Source organism: Salvia splendens, chromosome 19, assembly GCF_004379255.2.
Source record: "Salvia splendens isolate huo1 chromosome 19, SspV2, whole genome shotgun sequence".
In the NCBI taxonomy this organism is placed as follows: Eukaryota; Viridiplantae; Streptophyta; class Magnoliopsida; order Lamiales; family Lamiaceae; genus Salvia; species Salvia splendens.
The window spans coordinates 17,148,049-17,170,405 of record NC_056050.1 but is presented as its reverse complement, the minus strand read 5'-3'; the positions used below and the strand labels follow the sequence as shown (position 1 = coordinate 17,170,405).

The 22,357-nt window shown below is 43.7% G+C and overlaps 3 protein-coding genes across 5 annotated transcripts; 1 reads left to right on the top strand and 2 right to left on the bottom strand.

The window, feature by feature from the left end:
* The first annotated feature begins 344 nt into the window (after nt 1-344).
* Nucleotides 345-4,302, top strand: LOC121778269 (probable protein phosphatase 2C 33). Its single transcript, XM_042175587.1, has 5 exons — nt 345-1,498; nt 1,851-2,237; nt 2,311-2,428; nt 3,152-3,375; nt 3,455-4,302. The coding sequence occupies exons 1-5, from the start codon at nt 1,256-1,258 to the stop codon at nt 3,905-3,907; spliced, it is 1,425 nt and encodes a 474-aa protein (XP_042031521.1). The 5' UTR covers nt 345-1,255; the 3' UTR covers nt 3,908-4,302.
* Nucleotides 4,303-4,567: 265 nt separating this feature from the next.
* LOC121778270 (basic leucine zipper and W2 domain-containing protein 2-like) lies at nt 4,568-8,187 on the bottom strand. 3 transcript variants are annotated; one of them, XM_042175588.1, is made up of 8 exons: nt 8,006-8,187; nt 7,561-7,614; nt 7,201-7,306; nt 6,918-6,986; nt 5,867-6,360; nt 5,396-5,657; nt 4,943-5,151; nt 4,568-4,831 (listed from the first exon to the last, which is right to left on the bottom strand). In XM_042175588.1, exons 1-8 carry the CDS (start codon nt 8,008-8,010, stop codon nt 4,765-4,767), a joined length of 1,266 nt encoding a protein of 421 aa, XP_042031522.1. In that variant the 5' UTR covers nt 8,011-8,187; the 3' UTR covers nt 4,568-4,764. The 3 variants fall into 3 exon arrangements, with proteins under 3 accessions (XP_042031522.1, XP_042031523.1, XP_042031524.1); XM_042175589.1 differs by having other exon boundaries at nt 7,591-7,614; nt 8,006-8,185; XM_042175590.1 differs by lacking the exon at nt 7,561-7,614 and having other exon boundaries at nt 8,006-8,185.
* A 2,000-nt stretch (nt 8,188-10,187) lies between these two features.
* On the bottom strand, nt 10,188-22,267 carry LOC121779474 (peroxidase 5-like). Its single transcript, XM_042176804.1, has 3 exons — nt 22,145-22,267; nt 11,241-11,309; nt 10,188-10,928 (listed from the first exon to the last, which is right to left on the bottom strand). Exons 1-3 carry the CDS (start codon nt 22,265-22,267, stop codon nt 10,188-10,190), a joined length of 933 nt encoding a protein of 310 aa, XP_042032738.1.
* Between the last annotated feature and the right edge of the window lie 90 nt (nt 22,268-22,357).

Below are 22,357 nucleotides of genomic sequence, written 5' to 3'. Positions count from 1 at the left end.
AGATATCGAAATAAAGGAATATAGGGCTTGAGGTGACATAAATGAGCGGAAATCAATTGATACATTATATGCATAGAGAAATAGAATTAGTGCATATCAAGAAATTTAGTTAAAAAAACAAACGTGAATAAAAATGACAGTTACCGTTCATCGTGATAATTGCTGCTCTTATTTTAATCATAACAATAATCAAATTATTTAATGATTAATGGGAAAACACTGTTACCTAATTTGAGATTTCTGGCATTTTCTGCAATCCACCACGGAAATCATTTATTTATAAAATATTCCAATAAATACAAATATATACATATAGACTGAAGAAAAATGTGTATATAGGATAGGAGTGTTTTCTACGACGGTAATGGTTTGAAAATTCCCACACACACACACACACTCACTCACCTCGAGCCCCATCTCTCTCTTCTCTCTGTGTGAGCGTGAGCTACAATAGTCTTGATACTTAAACTCGCTGCGTGCCTATTTTGCGATCCCTGTTTTTTCACCACCTCAGTTTGTTATCACGTCTCCCTCTCAAATTAAATTTCTCTCATTCTTTGTCCGTGTCAAAGGCCTCGCCTTTTGTTTCTTTATGTTGATTTCGACCTAGTTTTCTGGATAAAAAAACGCGATTGATGCGATCATGACAAACTTAGTTTGACCAATTTTGATCCTTTCTTCGTATTGTTTGCTTAATTTGATTTAGGTTTTTTTTGTACGCAATCAAGTCAAGTGTGTATCCTTTGTGAATTGTGGAAAAGGGCTTAGTTTTCTTAGATCTGCTCTTTTTCTCGGTGGTGTGTACCCTTTTGCTCATTGTTGTCACTACTATATAAAGGCATCTGTGCTGTGTGCTTTCTTGTTTCCGATTTTATTGTATCTAGAAAATTAGAGGGCCCCTGTTGAGGATAAGGGTAGTCGAAAGCTCGTTTTTTTAATATATTGGGATGCTTATTCTTATTTCACTTGTTTGAAGAGAAGAGAAGAGTGGATTTTCAAGTTAACTTTTGGATAGGATATCTCTTTGCTGGATTCAGAAGAGCTGTTGATATACCGTTTTAGGAAATTCAACTAATTTTTGTTGCTGGGGATTCCATACATTGTTGGAAAAGTGGATTCTAGGGAGTCTCAGAGGATTGGAAAATCTTCGAAGGATTTCTTGTCGGATTTCGTGACGGATCCAATTACGGAAAATAGGGGGTGTGACTGTGTTACTGGTCTGGAGTGCTTTCTAAATGTAATTAGGGCCCTGAGAATGGGTTCCTGCTTGTCTGGTGAGAGCGGGAACCCACAGTCCGATTCTCCAGTGCAGCTTACAATGAGGAGGAACTCAAAGCGGAGGTTTGGGTCTCGAAGTTCCTCCTTTGACTATAGGAGGGAAGCGCAGCTGCATAGGACCCCGGGCCGGATGTTCTTGAATGGTTCAAGTGACATTGCTTGTATTTTTAGCCAGCAGGGCAGGAAAGGGACCAATCAGGATGCCATGATTGTTTGGGAGGTTAGCTCCTTCTCTCCTTCCTGATGTAGTGATTTATCCAATTCGATAATCTAAAGGCAGAACTGTTTTATATGAATACAACTACTATGCATACTAGATGCATGATGTCTGTAATTTTTATCTGTTCATAACATATTATTATTTGTGTCATAATATTTCTGAAAATAACCTTCATTTGTTGTCTTCAATTGTAAAATATGCACAATACAAATATTTGATGCATCATCCAGCATTGTGTTCAGCTGAAAAGTTGGGCAGGCGATGCTAAAATTCCAGTAACCATAGGGCTAAACTAGTTTCCTTGCATGAACATAAGATCTTTTATTGATTCTTTACCCAATTGAATATTCAGAACTTTGGTCCAAGAGCAGACACAGTGTTCTGTGGGGTATTTGACGGCCATGGTCCTTATGGTCATTTGGTTGCAAAGAGAGTTAGAGACTCTCTACCTCAGAAGCTGAGTGCACACTGGGAGGTCAATATAAAGGGTGATGATGTTCTAAGGGAAGTCAGTTTAAATACAAGTAGTATGTGCTCAGAAGATACTTCCTTCTTGTCTGCTGAAGAGGAAAGTAGAACCTCCATTGACATCGAAGAAATTGGAAAGCAGCCAGAGATCTTCCAGACATTAAAGGAATGTTTCCTCAAGGCCTATAAGGTTATGGACAGGGAGTTGAGAATGCATACAAATATCGATTGCTTCTGCAGTGGAACAACAGCTGTAACCCTTGTGAAACAGGTAAGTTTAGTAAGTTACAAATCATGATTTGTGATATTCCCGATATATTTGAACATTTCTTGATCTTCTACAGGGTCAAGATCTTGTGATTGGAAATGTTGGGGACTCTAGAGCCATATTGGCTACTAGAGATGCAAATAACTCGCTTGCTGCAGTCCAGTTGACGGTGGATCTCAAACCTAATCTTCCAGGTACAGCTCTGCTCTTGCATACATAGCAGAAAGAACATGCATTATTAAAGTTTTATATTTTTACATATTGTTCCATGTCTGCTCACCTTGTTGCCATTTTGGTCATGAGCTAGTTTCCTGGTGATTTTCTTAAATCTTCTTTGCATATTTATACTGTCCTGGTGATATTGGACATATATAACTTTGCTACTTGTTGGGTTATCTGCATTTGGTGTTGATAATCATGCTAGTGGTCAATGTAATCAAATACTCCCTCCGTCGGTAATATGTGTCCCACTTTGACTCGGAACAAGTTTTAAGAAATGTGAAGGAAGTATCTTCCGAGCAAATACTATTCGTATTATGTAACTGTTTATGACTTTGTGTTTTAACTGTCGTTCTAAGATTTGAGATATTATGTTTTTATTGTTTTCCAAATTATTGAATTTTATATTTCATATTTTTTAAATATTTTTATTTATTTATCGACTGCCATATCCCACCATGTGTGCCATAACCCTTGTGGCAGTTTTTTCGGTCGACCGCGCATAACATTGCTAGTGGTTGGGCACTACTTAAGTAGGTTTTGGAAGTCGTTAGTGTGAGACGAGTACTTTTGTCTCAAATTATGCTTTGCACATGCTTTCCTTCATTCAAGTCTACATTACCTTGCTCTGAAGGAAACTCTTCATTTTTGTTTCTGTTATAATCCACTTTCTTAATCAACGTACACTTATCTTGCAGCTGAAGCAGCTAGGATTCGTAAATGTAGAGGACGTGTTTTCGCTCTTCAGGATGAACCCGAAGTCCCAAGGGTGTGGCTACCAAACAACAACTCTCCTGGCCTTGCTATGGCACGAGCATTTGGTGATTTCTGTCTCAAGGACTTCGGTCTTATTTCTGTTCCTGAGGTTTCTTATAGGCACATTACTGATAAGGATGAGTTCATTGTCCTCGCCACAGATGGGGTATGTGTCTTCCTTTGTTACTATTTCTGGTTTTTGTCAAACTCTTGCATAATATAGAAAATTTATATACACATGGCAGATTTGGGATGTACTCTCAAACAAGGAAGTGGTTGAAATAGTGAATTCCTGCTCCACACGTTCAACTGCTGCTCGAACCCTAGTGGAGACAGCAGTACGGTCTTGGAAATCCAAGTATCCGACTTCTAAAATAGACGATTGTGCTGTTGTTTGCCTTTTCCTCGACTCAAACGATTACTCTGCTTCATGTAAAGAGAACATCCCCACAGCTGAAGAGGAAGATGGTCCTAGTCCAACTGGGCTGAACCGGTCTGGCACAGTCATACACGTGATGGATGAAAATGGAGAAGACTCGGAAGCTAATGAGGACGAGGCAGATGAGGAACATGCAGTTGAGCACGATTGGTCTGCTCTGGAAGGAGTGTCGCGTGTGAACACACTCATAACGTTGCCAAGGTTCATACCAGGGGAAGATGACATCAAAGCTGCAGAGGAGAGGAAGGGTAGGAAATAAACGATATGGGGTTTGCATTTACTATACTCGTGGCTCTGATATTTCATTCTAAAAAACTGTTTTTGATTATTTTTGCGGGAAAGGGGGGTTGTTTTCGTTAGATGGTAGTGACGTTTGCGTTTGGTGGTGGATGGGAAGTCGGCCCAGCTAATATTAGAGCGGTCTGGGAGTCATCCTCGGGCTTTGAATGCCGCGGATGGGAATGGGACAGCATCCACCTTCCCTACATATTTGTTTCAATTCTTTTTCCAGTTTTTTTTTTGGTCCCTCGAGAAAATGTGACTTGTATCACCGTATGGTCATATAAGAATCTGGCATTTTCTTTGTTCTGTTCTATGTTTAAAGGCAATACTGTAGTTTATTGATTGAAGAATACATATTGTTGATCGCTTCAAGATTCTATAATGCAATTCAAAGAGCAAATATAGGAAGATGAATGAAAGAGTTGGACTGATTTATATTCTTCAAATTTATGATTTTGGCTCATTACTAATGTATTGCTCCTATTTGACATGCAAAAGATTTTTGACTAGTAATTGTGAAATTTGATGTTTAGGCTACAAACCAAGTGATGTATTGATTTAGCTTTCAATAGGTCATAAATTAAGTTTTCAACGTTGTACTATCTTCCATGAACTAAACAATAGCAAAATTCAAAAATAAAAAAGTAACAACATGCAATTAGATTATAACGAGTCTTCGAATCCAGAAACATTACGAAAAAACGCCACCAATATCAAATCTCACATTAACAGCTCTCTTCAGCCAGAACACAATACTAGCGTTCAAGGTAGCCGATAACAATAAAACATGAATACGAACAGCTACCATACAGATAGGATGACTGCGTCGCCAAGTTACTCTTCTTCCTCAGCTTCCTCTAGCCATTTCACAAATGGCTCCAATGACTTCACAAATGTTTGCCTATAACACACCAAGAAACAACAATATCGAATGAGAAAGTTCACGTTTCAAGCAAAATGCAGTAGAGCCATGGAGTTGGTTCCTTTACAAAACAATAAAAACACAGCCAACCTGCCCTTAGGGTTGGTTCCTTTGCGGAACCAGTGAAGAATGGTATCTTCTGCAAGAACATCCTGATCATAAAGCGATCTTATTATTTCAGGAAACAGCTTCATCAGTTTAGCATCTTCGTAGCACTGGACCTGAACTTTGTAGACAAGTTCAAGCTCAAGCTTTCCTGTGGTGCAGAAGGCATTCAGCAGAGCAGCCCATGTTTTCACCTGAAAACACAAGAAAAAAACATCCTTTATAATTAGTGATTTTGTTGGGCAGTCAACTAGATGAAGTATACATGCCTAAAAACAAGTGATCATAGGGATTAAAAGAGCCTTTGTGTAATTTGGCTCTGTAATATGACCAAGTGTTGCAAGTTACCACACTAAAATTGAAATGTACAAGGATTTTACAGAAAACATTATGCCTAAAACACAACAAACAACTGCATACAGGACATTCGGACCGTACCTGACGTAGAGCAGAATTAGCATTTTGCTGTTGGTTTTTCCCAGACCATTGCACTGCATCCATGAGGACATCCCAGAGAATCCGCACAACCTCAATGTCTGGAAATTTAGCATCTTTCACATGTTGTTTAACTGTTTCTATGACTTCAGCTACATCAGCAGCTTCACTTATCTGGTTTGTTATCGCAGTTTTCATTTCCTTAAGCTTCACCTCAAAAAGTTTCTTCTCATTGTACTCTACCAATAACAGAAGCCCTTCCTTGCTGAGATACGAAGAAATCAAAGATAAGTTAGAATCATTTAAGATAGCTGAAAATATCAAATCAATGTCCAAGAAATTTCTGTTTGATGTTTGATGGTATCATAGATTGATATCTGCATTTGTTATCAAACTGATGTTAATACAGTACATGTGGCCGCAATTCAGTAAAACCTTTCTTTTGTTAAGGAAGGGCAGAAGGAGGTAACTTACGTAAAATGTTCAGAGAGAGCTTCAGGTTTCCGCTTTGCAGATGGGAAAAAGTCAATAAGGCTGTCCTCAATCTTAGCCCGCTTGAGAATTGCAATGAGGTCATCAAGGCTATTGTCAACCAGATATTCCTTGAAGAAATCAGTGATGAATGAGAGAACTAGCCCTTTTTCAATGAGGTTATCCTTGAGCAACGGCTGGAAGACAGTCTCAGGGGGGAGACCAGATAACTTCTGGGAAAAAGCAAGTGCAGTGAAAATAGCGAGCTTCTTCCTCTCATCCTGCTCGAACAGTTCCAAAGATTGTAAGAACTTTTGCATGACATTTTCAAGACTCTTTATGAGGAAAGGCCTTCTCCTCAAAAGCTTTTGAATATATATCACAGATGGCAAAATCACTTCACGACTAGGTTCACAGTCAAATATAGAGTATGGATGACGCTCCCCCTCATCAAGCTTTATAGTGCCAGGTTGTGTACGGGTGCCCCTGAATACAACCTATATTCACAAAATAATTAGTGCACCCTTAAAACCAATAAACCAAAGAAATTGCAAACTCGTCAATTCCTCGTCCCACAACATTAGCCATCAATTTTAGTAAATTCAAAATAACCTCAGATTCAACAAGTTTGTAGTAAATGGTTTATGAAATTCAATTAGTAGGGAATGTGCCGATGAATGAGTGAAAAACACAAAACAATCTTATGTATTTAAAATAAAAAATTGAGCACTAACATACATCTGAAGGATGAATATAAAAATTGAAAACAGTTCCTTAAGCAAAAGAGAAGTTATGGCAAAATGATTTTAAAAACTGCATAATGTATATGATATTCCAAAAAATGACTAATCAACCACAGAAATTGGGTGTATCTACTATCTGGCCATAAGTTCTGAAAATTGAATTACTATTTGTTAACACGCATGACAAGATAATTTGCTTAACATTCACTGACACATTCTATTCAGAGGAAAAGGTGCATCATTATTCAATCCCTAAACCCTTAAAATTAGAAAAACAACGTATGAAGAAGACAAAAGCTTAAGAAATCAACCTCAAAAAAGGTGTCGCCGTATCTTGAGAAGTTAAGGTCTGAAGATTCAATGCACTTTGCAATAAGTTCCTGCACCCACAACAGACATTTCCATTGATTAACACTTAAAACGTCATGTGTCCAACCTGCTCAATTAGGACAATTGGTGATACATGCATCACAGAAAAGGCAATCAAGGATTCAGCTGTAAGAGAATAAACGACAGTAAAGATATATATATATATATATATATATATATATAAATTAGGGGTTATCATATGATCACAACCCTATATATATATACCAGATCACCAGCATTATCCAAATAAATCTGGACCACTGCATCCGAGAATGCTGCAGGGTCAAGTGGCGCAGCAATATTCCGTTTGCGGGTCTTAATCCGCGTGCCACTGTAATAAATAATTCAACACCACCACTCATCAAAACATAATATGCAGGCAAAGTTGTTCAGTAATGAGCTCAACTAAGAAAGAGGGTATAGTTTTGCAGAAAAGAGACGGCTAAAAGTCATTACAAAGTTAGAAAAAAAGCACAAAAAGCAAAGATTATCAGCTCCTTAAATGCTCAGAGGTAGAGACTTTGCCAGTATCCTTAAATATTTTGGAAAAAGAAATAACTGAAAAGTGAAAAGAATCTGCTTAACACGCAAAAAACTGGATGTTCAAAGACTTGCCCGAGAGTGGGTTTCTCCTTCGAGCTGTATGTCAAGAAAAAGACAAAAAGTTAGCAACTTTGGCATAATAGAATTGAAATTACGATGAGAAACTAAAAACCTAGAAAGATCTAACCATCCAGATCATTAATTAGCTCTACGATAAAGCTACTTAGAATTTTAAATATATAAAAAATTAAATTTTTTAAAGATCATAGGGAAACCCTACAGCTAAATAAATCCCCTAAGCCTAAATCGAAATATAAAAACTCCACAAAATTGAAGAACAGTCTACCACAAAACCCAATCGAACATAACAAACCCTAGCTACAACTAAAAATATTACCGATTACAAATCCCAAAAATGGCAGATCTGGAATAAAAGCACACAGCCACAAGAAGGTGATAAAATTAGGATCTTTGACAGAATCATTACCTCATAAACCGATCTTAAGAGAATCAAATAGAGGGCAGAGTCTGAAGAGACTCTCGCGAGGCAAAGAGAGATGGGAGGAGATAGATGCAAATCCCAAACGTTGAATGGGGAAGCGAAGCGGGCAAGATGAAAATAAATATATATACTGGAAAAGAAAATGAAAATGGTGGGAAAAGAAAGAAAAGTACAACATGTGAAGCACACGGCACAAGTGATGGAGTTTGATTCACTTTATGCTCACCTCTCGTGGGCTCCACATGGAAAAAGATTAAAAGAGCTCTTTGTGATTTGTGAGATATTTGTGATTTATCTATGAATTCTATCTTTCTGCATATAATTTCATCCGTTAGAAATTATATAGGGCTAGCCCATGAAGTTGTACTCGGTTTTGTTGGTTAATAAGATTAGTTAAAATCTTAAAACACTTGAAAAGTTCTAAGTTTAAGATGTAGAATCAGCAGTCGATCAATCTCCAGCATATGCTTAAAGTTCTAAGTTTAAGATGTAGAATCAATAGTCGATCGATCTCCAGCATATGCTTTGGTGTTTTGTAATTCTTGATAGGAGTATATAGGAGTCTTAGTATATTTATGATAAGTTCTCAATTAAGGTAGGTGGGAAATGGCATTGACTCTTTAATGTAAGCATCAATATATATAAAGCTCAAAGAAATTAATAGTAGTAAATGATTATTACAATTGTTTAAGGTGGGACGGTTTAGCTAAATTAAGAAGTCAAATGAGTCGGACCGGCCAAGCTTAGACTCAAGTTAGATCTCAATTTGACCAGATAGTTCGAGTACAATCACCCTAGATTGCACTTTTCTAAAAAATCTGACCCAACACAGGTCGATTTCATTCGATAAGTGGGTCAGGCTAAACCATGTTTGGTCTTAAATAACATCACCAGCAAGCTAATTTTGATTCTGAATAGCGCAACTTTCGAAAAATGAAGCTTCAATCCGTATCCCTCATGGGCATTGTTTCCGTTGACGACAGCACAAATATCCCATAACCATTACCATTAATTTGCCCCCCGCATTAAAAATCTAGTTTCGCCACTGGTTGTAGACGCATGGCACATGATAGTGAATCACATGAGCGTGCGTAAACACGGATGAATTTCATAATTTGGCAAATGACAATGTTGTCTTGGTGATCATTGTGATATATTGTGAAATAATGTAGATCAATCCAAGGGTGAATTTCATATTGGGCAGATGGTTTTGAGTTGACGAGCAAGATTGCAAAAACGTCGATCAAATCCAAACATGCATATTATATATACATACATCGTTATTAATCGTGTGGGAGACTTCTTATCAAATCATTAATGCTTTGTTAGAAAAGTCACATTTCTCATACTTAGCGCGGTGTGTTCAAAATATTATACCATTAATTATGCATCATTAGAATTTAGAAATGATATTCGCTTTACATATTTTCTAATCAATCTCTCATTTAGTCTCCTTCTAAGAAAAACAAAAAGGTCACTAAAATATCATCTCTATCTGTTTCCCTCTAAGTGATACATTTTTGTTTTTGGATTATCTCACTATAAATGACACATTTCTAAATATAGAAACATTTCTTTTTTCTTTTCTTCGGTTTGTTGTACTTTATTCTCTCTGTTTTACTTACAAAACAAAACTACATAAAATCTTGTGTCGAATAAGAAATATTTCACTTAGAGTGGGACGAAGGGAGTATAGTGTTAAGGAAAGTGATTATCCAAAGGAAAAAATGGATCTGCGTACTTAATTTCCAAATAGTAGCATATAATTAAACTTCATCCGTCCCTTAAAAATAGAAACTATTTCCTTCTTAGTTCGTCTCCTAAAAGTATAAACTTTCTATTTTAAAATTTTCTTTCTCCCTAGTGAGGTGGAACTCATTTTTCACTAACACGCTTTTCTTTCTATCTCTCTTACTTAATCAATTTTGCATTAAAACTCGTGTCATTTCAAAAGTTCCTATTTTCAGGGGCGGAAAAGTATATTTTGATGCATGGCAAAAGGCATGAATATTTGAATAAAGCATAACATCATAAGTAACACATGCAAAATACATCAATTTTAATCAGCAGATGTTCCACTGATCTTACATGAATACTCACAAATAACAAATGAAAAGAATTTCCCAAAAATGAAAAAACCAAACACAAAAAAAACGAAAACAATCAATCAGTTGACAAAACGGCATTTCTTCCTGATCTCACCCTTCTTCCCCGTGAGTACCTCAATCCCTCCCATCTTCACCATCGCCGCCGCAAACTTCTTCCCCCACGCCCCATTACTCCTCGCATTCTCCGCCACCAGCCCCGCCGTCAAGGGGCTGCTCTGCAGCACCTGATCCGTCGTCAAAACCCCCCTATTCGCCCTCAATCCGACGTAGAACTTGTTGTCCAAACAATCCGGCGTGATCGAATCGAGATTGACGGTGCGATCTACCGTGGAGTTTGCCGGGCACTTCCTCTTCAGTAGAGCCGCGAATTTGGGGTCGAGCGTGGGGTCGGTGGTCGGGTAGAGGCGGCTGGTGAAGGAGCTGCAGTGGGAGATTCCGATGGAGTGGGCGCCGGAGAGGGTCACCATCTCGTCGAGGGAGAGTCCCTTCGCGGCGAAGTTGTCCCGGAGGGAGGTGGCGTTGAAGAAGGGGGGCGGCAGGTTGAGGAGGGGCTCGGTTACGGAGGAGACTCGGCCGTCGCGGCGGCCAGAGGGGACGGGGTAGCTGATTTTGCCTAGCTTGGCGGCGCTGTCGCGGGCGGCGAAGGCGAGGACGTCGGCGCACGAGACGGTTCGAGGGCAGAGGCGCTCGAGCTCGGCTTTGGTGGCGTCGATCACTTCGAAGCCTCGGAGACTTCCCTTGTTTGGGATGCTTTCCTTCTCTGAGGCGTGCCCGTCCAACAACACTGATGCGTCGCATCCCTGTGTTGTTGGCAAATGAAAGAAAAAAATAAATATAACAAAATGAACAATATCCCAGTGGAAAAAGAACTGATATCATTATATAAGTGTAACAGGCCGCTCGTGATGGAGGGATGTAATCAAATGCCATCTCTATATATTGTACAAACTGACGTTCTGTTCATTTTCTATTGACGTTACTTATCATATGTTGACATTAAATGATCTTGATCATAGATTGGAGTTTGTAGGAAAGATGTAGTTTGCATTTCTATCAAATGTAATAATTTATCATAAGGAAATATAAATAAGAAAAAAATTTATGGCATGTACCCTAACGAAGCAGTCGTGGAAATGGAGGCGGATGAGGCAAGCTGCGAGGCCGGGGTTGCGGGAGACAAACTTGTTGACGTGTGATGAATCCGCGAATTATTGATGATGATGAATGCTCGTAAAAATAAATTACGACACGGTGAATTTACGTGGTTCGATTTACTGAAGTAAATCTACGTCCACGGGAAGAAGGGAGGGCAAGATTGTATTGCTTGATCTGGGATTACAGCTTACAACACAGACTTGCTATATGATTTTATCTCTAGAGAGCTTAACCCTTTTCTATCTGATCTAAGTTCTATTTATACATTGAACTAAGGTCGTGGTTTGCAGCCCCACTAACAAGATCGTGGGTGAGCAATAACTGCTCAATAACTGCTTCGTACCACTAAATAGATCGTGGGTATAGCGGAGGTCGTGGAGGCCTTTCATGAGTCCACTAACTCCTAGTTCGGTCGAATGCTGAGACCGAACTGCTGGACTTTACCGATCAGCTCTTGCCGATCTGAGAGGAGAGCTTGACTGGTCGGCTTTTACCGAGCTGTAGGCTGAGTCCGAACTCTTTGGTCGTGCCGAACTCTTTGGTGCCGAACAGATACTCTTTCTTGGGCTCTGGGCTGATGGGCCGTCACTGTTATTGGGCTTGCCATTAGGGTTTAGTTCGTACCCCATCACTACCCCCCCCGAAAAGCGAAGTGAATCACTTCGGCGAGGTGAGTCACTTCGGCATTCTGGATAATGGTAAGGGGGAGGCTGACGTCAGGGGACGTGCCTTGCGCGTGCCTGCATTAAATGCGACAGAAAAATCCGGCCGTTGAATCCTGAAAAGGTGGGATTCGAAACGGCGCAACGATCTCGAAATCTTTCCCGAATCTGATAAATATGCTCTTTCTTCCTCATTTGAACACTTTTGCTGTTGCGTCTTCTATACTCTCTCTTTTTCGAGAAATTTTCTTCCGCTTTCAAGAGCTTCTTCAGACTTTCTTCATCTTCAAAAAGTAAGAAAAATGTCTTCTTCTTCGGAGTCGGGTAGCGGTAGGAAAGGGGATAAGGGGTCTTCTAGCCGGAAAGAGTCCGGGGAGAAGACCGTAGAGTATTTCCATAGTATTTTGAGTAAGGATACTGTGATATCCCTACCCGAAAAATACTTTTTTCCTGGGGGGAAGGCGGTGGTACCTGACGGTGATCATAGGGCTGACTCCCCGCCGGAGGGGTACGCCACCGTGTATGAGGCCTGCTTAGAATGCGGGCTTCGTTTCCCCCTCCCTTCTGCCTTTATAGATTTACTAGATTTTTTTCAGCTTCCTTTAGGCCAAGTGACTCCGAACTCTTGGAGGCACTTGTCGGCCTTCGCTGCCGAACTCCGTAGGTTAGGAAGGGATTTGTCTTTGAAGGCGATCCTTAAATTCTTTCAATTTAAGAGGAAGGGGTCTTGGTTTTACTTGATCCCTTTACAGCCCTTTAGGGCCTTTTGTAAAACGAAGTGGCCGAAGTGGCAAAATCGCTTCTTCTACTATGATAGGACCGCGGCTCCTAGTTTTCCCTGGAGAGGGCCGGAGTCCGTTATCCGTCATCCTCGGCCTGAACCGTTGGACGAGCTCGATGGCGAGCTCAACAAGATTCCCATAGTTAGGAAACAATACACGGAGTCTGAGCTCGTCAAGGGCGACGTCGTGTTCGACATCTCGTCTTCGGACGAAGAGGCCGAGGGTGAGGATTTCTCTTTATCTTTATGCTCTACTGCTTTAACGAAGAAAATCTGACTTTGCTTTCTTGCTTTTTGGCAGTGTACATGCTGAGTAAGGCTAGCCGCAAATCTTCGGAGTCCAAGGAGCCGGAGAGGCCGAAAACCACCAGCTCGGCGTCTGATGCCGAGAGGACTCCGAAAAGGCAAAAAACCTCTTCGGATCCGAAGAAGCCGGAGTCGACTTCGGCAAAGGGGAGGGGGAAGGCCCAGAAGCCCCCGAGAGCGCCAGAGAAAGACGTGGTCTTGGCGCCTCCTTCGGAACATATCTGTGAGCCGTTTTTATGGCCCACGGACTTCGCCGAGGTGAATTCTCTTCTTGATTTTCTGGCCTTGCCTTTTTTCCTGTATTTTTTGTGGCCCCTTTGTTGACTTTTTTCTTTATCCATTTTCAGAGGAACGATATGCTCTCCAAGCTCGTCGCCGTCGAACTCTCCAAAGCGTCCAATGACTATGCTGAGATGCAGAGGAAGTTGGCGGCTGCTTGTCATCGGGCCGAACAGGCTGAGGCTAACTTTGAGAAAGCCAGAGCTGCTAGGATTTCGGCCCAGGATGAAGCTCAGTTTGCCAAAAACCAGCTCGTCATCCAGCGAGAGCAGACGAAACGGAGGGATGCTGCCGCCGTGGCTGCCCAGGGGGAGGCTCTCCGTGTTTACACGGAGAAACTCTTTTTGAGCAGCCAGTTCTCGGCCTTTGTCGGTAGTCTGGTAAGGCTAATTGCCGATAAGGGCGAGCAGGGGGCCGACGTCGTGCTGCCTCTGTACAGCCGAGAAATAGCAGCTCGGCTTCAGAATCTGCCGCTCCTTGAGGAGCTCGCTTCATCTTCGGTCCTGCTTTCTGCAGACCGAGTCCGGAGTTGCCGAGCTGATCGGGACGAGAACCTGGAGGCTATCTTTGCCTCCGTGGGACCCGTTTCACCCGCTTCGACTTACAACGGAGAGGGTGAGGCCGAGCCGCCGGAGCTGGAGGCCGAAGTCGAGCGGGCCGGGCATCCGGAGAAGGAGGCCGATCAGGAGGCGGAGGCGAGGCCGGCAGGAGGCGAGGCCGAGGCTGAGGTAGTTCGGGAGAAAGAAGCTGAACCAGACCAAGGAGCCGGAGACGAAGCTGGCGGAGTATGATTTCGTCTCCCTTCTCTTAGTCTAGTTTCTTCCTTGTAAAATGGCCTTGAAGCCCTCCTAGTGTAAAAAATTTTCCCTGTGAATGAAAAATTCTCTACACTTGTCTTCGTATAGCTTTTCGTACTCGCCTTTATTCCTGTTGTATTTTACTATCTGCTCGGTACAGCTGCCGAACTAATATAGCTGCTTTGTACTCAAGGAGATGGAGATACTTCACTGGAAACGGCTGTACTCTTCGGCTTTAGACGAAGCTGAGAAAAGAGCTATAGCCGATCAGACGAGGAATGACGAGCTTCTGGCTCGTTTAGTGAAGCTGGAGGCCGATAATAAGGACTTAGAGTCCGATAAGAAGGATCTGGAGGCCGAGCTGAATACGACCGTTGCTGAGAGGACTGCGTACGAGGATTACATCCGTGTGCGCGGGGGATTGACCATATCAGATGTTCAGAGTCGAGTTGACGAACTGTGGGAGGAATATCATGTACTCCGGAGGAACAATGCGCTGGAGAGCTCGGCTTGCCAACAAGTTGTGAAATCATTACGGCGCTGGGCTTCTCGGTACGACATTGTTCTTTCTCGGCGCCCCTCCATAGAAAGATTCCTTCGGCATGTCGTGCCAACAGATGCTCGCACTCCAGATCAAGCCTCTGGTTCCCTTGTTCAAAATCCTACTTCCAGTCAACAACGAACTCCGGAACAGCCGGAAACGTCAAGACGAGAACGGGCTCAGGAGCAACCGGAATCGTCAAGACAGGGACGGACTGAAATTCGCCGAGGAGTTGTGACTATGAGCGAGCAAGATCAGCAGATGATTATTGCAGAGACTCTTCATCGCCGAGGTGTTAGGACTTCTCGGGCTCGGGGAAGAGGCGTTGGGTCGAGGATAGCATCTCGTCGACCTGCCTATTCTTCATCTGCTCGGAACAACCGAACTCGGCTTCCAGAGGATTTTGCAGATAGGTGGCTTAACTTCAGCAACCCTGGACAGTAGAATAGTCCTTTGTAATAGCGTAACGCCATTTTGTAGGGTAGCTGAGTTGTATGCCGAACAAGATTTGAAAAATGAAATTTTGTTTTCGCTTCTAACACTGTATTTACAGCTTAGCGAAAAAATTTCATCGTACTTGTCCTCGGTCTTATGAAGTAAACTTCTTTGACCGGACTTGGTCCTTGGTCTTATGAAGTAAACTTCTTTGACCGGACTCGTCTTTGGTCTGATGAAATAAACATCTTTGACCGGACTCGTCTTTGGTCTGATGAAATAAACATCTTTGACCGGACTCGTCTTTGGTCTGATGAAATAAACATCTTTGACCGGACTCGTCTTTGGTCTGATGAAATAAACATCTTTGACCGGACTTGGTTTGTGTTCTAATTTGGCGATTTTTGTCGCCGGGATCGAACTTTCCCTTGTCCTAATTCGGCGAGTTTTATCGCGTGGATCGGACTTTCCCAGTTAACCGAAGTGGTCTTATGCAGTAAACCTCTTTGACCAGACATGGTCGTCCCCGGTCTTATGAGGTAAACTTCTTTGACCGAACTTGGTCGTCCTAATTCGGCGAGGTTTATCGCGTGGATCGGACTTTCCCTTATTGCAGTTCGTTTCAGACGAAGTGCTTGTTAAGCTGAATTGCGGTCTTGTATCCTCCTTGGAAGCTTGGACTCACAATCGTTGGCTTATTGCAGTTCGTTTCAGACGGACTGCTTGTTAAGCTGACTTGTGGTCTTATATCCTCCTTAGAAGCTTGGACTCACAATAGTCTTTAATAATCGATCTAAAAAGGGGATCAGTCTTTAAAGAACGATATACCTTGGTACCATTTGTAAGAGACGACAAGCACATAGAGACAAAACACATAGGGAAAAAATGAAAAAGACGAAAGAAAAAAACTTTAAACTTTTTATAAAACGACAAGTAAAAGGTACAAGTAAAAAACAAACAAATAAAAACATGTACCCCTATGACCGAACTAGACACAAGACAGACTGACCGGACCTTGTCTCTTACAAGTGGAACTTCTTGAGGTTGGAGACGTGCCATGTTCGGGGTACTTGTTCTCCTGACATGTGAGTCAATTTATAAGACCCTTTGCCGAGGACTTCTGACACCCGATACGGACCCTCCCATGTGGGTTCGAGTTTGCCCAGCTTTTCTGCTCGGCTTACTTCGTTGTTTCTCAAGACGAGATCTCCCACTTGAAATTGAAGCTTTTTCACCCTTTGGTTATAATACCGGGCTACTTGCTCCTTATACTTGGCTGCTTTTATGCACGCCAATTCTCTTCTTTCTTCGGCGAGATCTAGTTCTGCTCTCAGTCCGTCGTCATTCATTTCTGAGGAGAAATTTAGAGTTCGGGGACTGGGTACGCCGATCTCCACCGGAATTACGGCTTCAGTGCCGTACACCAGACTATACGGAGTTTCACCGTTGGAGGTTTTGGGTGTAGTTCGGTAGGACCATAGGACTTGAGGGAGATTTTCTACCCATTGTCCTTTGGCTTGTTCTAACCGAGCTTTTAACCCTTTCACCAGAATCCGGTTCGTTACTTCCGTTTGTCCATTTGCTTGGGGATGGGAGACCGAAGTGAACCGCTGTTGAATGTTCAGCTCTTGGCACCAATTCTTGAACGTCTTGTCGGTGAACTGAGTCCCATTATCCGAGATGAGGATGTGGGGTATGCCAAATCGGCACACTATGTTCTTCCAGACGAAGTCCAATGCCTTTGAGCTCGTTATCGTAGCTAATGGTTCAGCCTCCACCCACTTCGTGAAGTAGTCCACGGCAACGATAAGGAATTTCATTTGCCGAGGAGCTTGAGGAAGTGGTCCCACTATGTCTATGCCCCATTGCATGAAAGGCCAAGGGCTTTGCATAGTGTATAGATCGGTCTGCGGCATCCTTGGGACATTTGCATGAATTTGGCACTTCGTACACTTCTTGACGAGCTGCACTGCCTCTTGCACCATGGTTGGCCAATAATATCCCCATCTCAGAACTTTTTTAGCTAAAGCTCTGGCTCCGATGTGGCTACCGCACGATCCTTCATGAACTTCTCTGAGGATGTAGTCCGTCTCTTCTGGTCCTACGCACCGCAATAACGGCTGGAGGTAAGACTTTCTAAAGAGGACTCCTTCATGAAGTTCGTACCGAAGTGCTCGGCATGTGATCTTCCGAGCTTCTCTCTTATCCTCGGGCAATTGTCCTTGATCCAGATACTGCAAGATCGGCGTCATCCAGTTCGGCGAGCTGGATACTGAATGTACCTCGGCTTCATCAATGCTTCGATGCATTAATTCTTCCGCCTTTGAGTTCGGATCTGAGGCCAACTTACTTAAGGTATCTGCTCGGCTATTTTCCGCTCTGGGAATGCGGATTATCCGAAAATAGGAGAAACTTCGGCTGATGCTTTGCGCTTTGTCCAAATACTTCTTCATTCTCTCGTCACGAGCTTCACTTGTACCCAACATGTGATTTACTATGACTTGTGAATCACAATGGACTTTGAGAGATTTGACGAGCAGACTTTGCGCTAACTGGAGTCCGGCTAGGAGGGCTTCGTACTCGGCTTCATTATTAGTAGTGGGGAATAGGAACCGAAGTGAGTAGGTTACCTCGTGTCCGTCGGGAGCGACAAGTAAAATACCAGCTCCACTTCCCATCTTGTTTGAAGCTCCATCTACGAATCCGCTCCAGCAGTCCGGCGGCTCTACTTCGGATTCCAAGGGCTGTGCCAGTTCGGCACTGGCAGAATTCTTCTGTTCGGCAATAACAGGAATTGCTTGATCGAACTTTGCTTCTGCAAGAAAATCTGCCAAGGCTTGTCCCTTGATGGCTTTCCGAGGTAGATATTCAATTGTGTGCTCTCCCAACTCTATAGCCCACTTAGCGATTCTGCCTGATGCTTCTGGTTTGGTCAACACTTGCCGAAGTGGCAGATCAGTTAAGACGCATACCTTGTGAGCATAGAAGTATGGCCGCAGTCTCCTTGCTGCATTTACTAATGCCAGAGCAATCTTTTCCAGAGGTTGATACCTGGTTTCTGGACCTCTTAATGCTCGGCTTGTAAAGTAGATGGGAAGCTGCTTTAGGCCTTCTTCTCGTACAAGCACCGCGCTGATGGTTTGATCCGATGCCGCTAAGTATAAGAATATTACTTCGGCTTCGGTTGGAGCAGAGAGAGTAGGAAGCTCGGCTAGATAACTTTTGAGCTCGTCAAAGGCCTTTTTCTGCTCGGCTCCCCACTCGAACTTTGGTGCCTTTTTCAACACCTTGAAGAACGGCAGTTGCTTTTCGGCTGCTTGGGAAAGGAATCGATTCAGTGCGGCTAGACATCCGGTTAGCCTTTGCACGTCATGTATGGACTTCGGCATTGCCATGTTCTGAACGACTTGAACTTTTGAGGGGTTTGCCTTGAGTCCGTCCTTTGAAACCCAACAACCCAGAAACTTTCCCGAATCTACCAAAAAGGTACACTTTTGGGGATTAAGTTTGAGGTTGGCTTTCTTGAGCACGTCGAGAGTGGACTTGAGGTTGTGCTCGTACTCCGAAGTGCTTTTGCTTTTGACGACTATATCGTCAACATACACTTCGACCTCCTTTCCAATCAGGTGCCGAAAAAGCTTGTCTACCATCCTTTGATAAGTGGCTCCGGCATTCTTTAAACCGAATGGCATCTTTTTATAAGCGAAAATGCCGAAATCAGTAATGAAGGCCGTTTTTGAAGCGTCAATCTCATCCATTAAAACTTGATGGTATCCTTTGTACAGATCAAGAAAACAAAAAATTTCAAAGCCTATCAAAGCTTCTACTTTTTTATCTATGTTCGGAAGGGGATAGCAATCTTTGGGACAGTGCTTATTTAGATCGGTGAAATCTATGCACATCCGCCATCCTCCTTCCTTTTTCTTGATCATGACAGGATTGGCCACCCACGAAGGATACTTCACTTCGAATAACACATCCGCCTTCAATAATTGACGGACTTCGTCATGGATGACTTGACTTCGTTCTGCCGCAAAGAGCCTTTGCTTCTGTTTTATCGGCCGGACTGAAGGATCAATATTTAACCGATGAGTGATTACCTCGGGGGGCACTCCGGTCATGTCCAACGGAGACCATGCAAAGACGTCTTTATACTCCTTGAGGAGCTGGATGGTTTTTTCCCGAAGTAGGGGCGTTCCCGCGAAGCCGATCTTAACCGTTCTGGATGGATCGTCTTCGTACAGCTGAACTGTCATCGAGTTCGGCTCCGGTATGACTTCGGTCATCGCCTCTGACTCCGGCTGCTGTGATTGCTATGCTTGGTGGTGCCGATCTGACTGCTCGGCACTTCTAAGCGCAATTTGCAGACATTCCTTTGCTCTCTTTTGGTCACCTCGGATGACCGCTATCCCTCCTTTAGTAGGGATCTTGATGGTGAGGTGATAGGTGGAGCAAACGGCCCGAACTGTGTTGAGCCAGTCTCTTCCCAGGATGACGTTGTACGGGGACCGAGCTTTCACCACGAAAAACTCAATCATCGTACTGGAGCTAGTAGGCGCTTTCCCCACCGTGATCGGAAGGCTGATAATACCTTCAGGGCGGGTGTCCTCCTGGGTGAAGCTCTTCAGGGGAAGCGGAGCCGGACTGAGCCGAGCTGGGTCCACTTCTAGTTTGTCGAAGCACTCTTTAAAAAGAATGCTAACCGACGCTCCTGTATCCACAAACACCCTGTGGATCAGTTTGTTTGCCACTCCGGCTTGGATGACAATGGCGTCTTGGTGAGGAGAAATGGCCGGGACGGGATCAGCAGCCGAGAACGTAATCACTTCGTCCTGCTTCAGCCTTTTATGCGTTGGCTCCTCTCGATTGGAGCCTCTGCGTTCTGACTTTAGGGACGACTTGGTCTTCCCGGCAGGGAGCGCGTCAATAGTCTGGATTACTCCATCATATTGCGGCTCGTCATCGTCTTCGGGATCCGGCTGCCTTTTCGGATCCTGAGGAGCGCAGTTCGCACCACTCTGCTTTTTATTCTTCTTTGGCTGCTTACTTCGGTATTTTTTCAATGTCCCTGCCTTCACAAGAACATCGATACCTGCAGCCAAGTTTCTGCACTCCTCAGTATCGTGACCGTGGTCTTGATGGTAGGAGCAGTAGTTATCCTGTGGTCGGCGCGCGGCTGATTTCGTCATCCGCTTTGGCTTTTCGAATAGGTCAGAGTGCAGTTCGAAAATTTCCGCTCTCGGCTTGTTCAGCGGTACGAACTGAGCGGGCGGCTTCTCGGGATTGAGACGAGGTCCCAATCTGTCTTGCACCGGAGCCCTTTGAATTCTTTCAAATGGAGTCCGGCGAGGATGCCCCTGATCGCTATGATCGGGCTTCCTTCTGTCTCCTCGGGACGATGAGCTGTCTAACGACCGTTTGCGACGGTCTGCCTCATCGGCCCGGGAGTACTGGTCCGCAATGTCCCACATTTCCTGAGCTGTCTGCGGACCGCACTCAACGAGCTTCCTGTAGAGAGCTCCGGGCAGGATTCCATTTTGGAATGCCGAAATGACAAGCAGATCGTTGAGATCGTCTACTTGCAGGCATTCCTTGTGGAATCTTGTCATAAAGTCGCTGATTTTTTCGTCGCGACCTTGACGAATGGAAAGCAGCTGAGCCGAAGTGATTCGGGCTTCCGCTTTCTGAAAGAACCTCCTGTGGAAGGCATCCATTAGATCTCGGTAAGATCTGATGCTGCCCTGGGGGAGGCTATCGAACCACCTTCTCGCGTTCCCGATGAGCAGCTCGGGAAACAGCTTGCACATGTGGACCTCGTTGAGACCCTGGTTCGCCATGTTATATTGATAGCGCCCCAAGAAATCGTGAGGATCCACGAGCCCGTCGTAAGTCATCGACGGAGTTCGGTAGTTCTGTGGTAGGGGAGTTCGGGTGATGTCGTCCGAGAACGGAGTCTTCAGTGCTCCGTACACGGCGAATCCGATATCTCGTCGGTATGGAGGAGATTGAGTTCTCCTGTGATTCCGGTACCGAGGAGGAGCTGGACCATGTGGGGGACGGGGATTCTTTCTCCTGGGAGATGCGACACTACTGCGGTAGTGACTTTCTTGTGCTGAGGGAGACGGAGAATCCGCCGTTTTCGTCTCCGGCTGCTTTTGGCTTTTTCGCAGGAAGGTTAAGAATTCCTCCTGCTTCGCCTCCAAAAACTGCTTGACAGCCTCATTCAAATCGGGCTGCTGGGAAGACTCAGTGGGACGATTTTTGGAGCGGCTTGTTCCTTCGCCATGAGAACTGGTGGTGGATTTATCCCTAGGCTGTTTTCCAGACCTATGGGATGGATTGGCTTCCTCCTGGTTCTCACGGGCAGGAATACGGGTACTCTGTGATCTGGTATGCATTTTTTGGGTGGAAAAAATGGATCAAAAATTCGCTTTATCACAAATTTTGTTCTCTGTTTCCCACAGACGGCGCCAGTGATGAATCCGCGAATTATTGATGATGATGAATGCTCGTAAAAATAAATTACGACACGGTGAATTTACGTGGTTCGATTTACTGAAGTAAATCTACGTCCACGGGAAGAAGGGAGGGCAAGATTGTATTGCTTGATCTGGGATTACAGCTTACAACACAGACTTGCTATATGATTTTATCTCTAGAGAGCTTAACCCTTTTCTATCTGATCTAAGTTCTATTTATACATTGAACTAAGGTCGTGGTTTGCAGCCCCACTAACAAGATCGTGGGTGAGCAATAACTGCTCAATAACTGCTTCGTACCACTAAATAGATCGTGGGTATAGCGGAGGTCGTGGAGGCCTTTCATGAGTCCACTAACTCCTAGTTCGGTCGAATGCTGAGACCGAACTGCTGGACTTTACCGATCAGCTCTTGCCGATCTGAGAGGAGAGCTTGACTGGTCGGCTTTTACCGAGCTGTAGGCTGAGTCCGAACTCTTTGGTCGTGCCGAACTCTTTGGTGCCGAACAGATACTCTTTCTTGGGCTCTGGGCTGATGGGCCGTCACTGTTATTGGGCTTGCCATTAGGGTTTAGTTCGTACCCCATCAACGTGTTTCCGGACAATGGCTTCAGCGGGTGGGCAAGAGTATTTGTAGAAGCCCACGGAGAGTGGGGCTGATGAGGAAACGGTTGAGACAAAGATGAGGAAGCAAGTGAGCATCATCATCATGATGATTGAGGAACAACCCATTCTTGATGATTGTAGCTGTGGATTGAGTAGAAATGGTGGTGATGGAGGTGAGTTTATATAGCT

Bases quoted from the DNA above. Each gene is read 5' to 3' on its own strand.
- LOC121778269 (XM_042175587.1), top strand. From the start codon at position 1,256: ATGGGTTCCTGCTTGTCTGGTGAGAGCGGGAACCCACAGTCCGATTCT. The intron at 2,238-2,310 runs GTAAGTTTAGTA...GATCTTCTACAG, and splicing joins CTGTAACCCTTGTGAAACAG to GGTCAAGATCTTGTGATTGG. The intron at 2,429-3,151 runs GTACAGCTCTGC...CTTATCTTGCAG, and splicing joins TCTCAAACCTAATCTTCCAG to CTGAAGCAGCTAGGATTCGT.
- LOC121779474 (XM_042176804.1), bottom strand. From the start codon at position 22,267: ATGATGCTCACTTGCTTCCTCATCTTTGTCTCAACCGTTTCCTCATCA. The intron at 11,310-22,144 runs GTACGAACTAAA...CACGTCAACAAG, and splicing joins TCCGGAAACACGTTGATGGG to TTTGTCTCCCGCAACCCCGG. The intron at 10,929-11,240 runs GTACATGCCATA...CCAACAACACAG, and splicing joins TCCACGACTGCTTCGTTAGG to GGATGCGACGCATCAGTGTT.
- LOC121778270 (XM_042175588.1), bottom strand. The intron at 7,307-7,560 runs GTTAAGCAGATT...TATTTATTACAG, and splicing joins GAACATCCAGTTTTTTGCGT to TGGCACGCGGATTAAGACCC. The intron at 4,832-4,942 runs GTTGGCTGTGTT...GGTGTGTTATAG, and splicing joins GGAACCAACCCTAAGGGCAG to GCAAACATTTGTGAAGTCAT.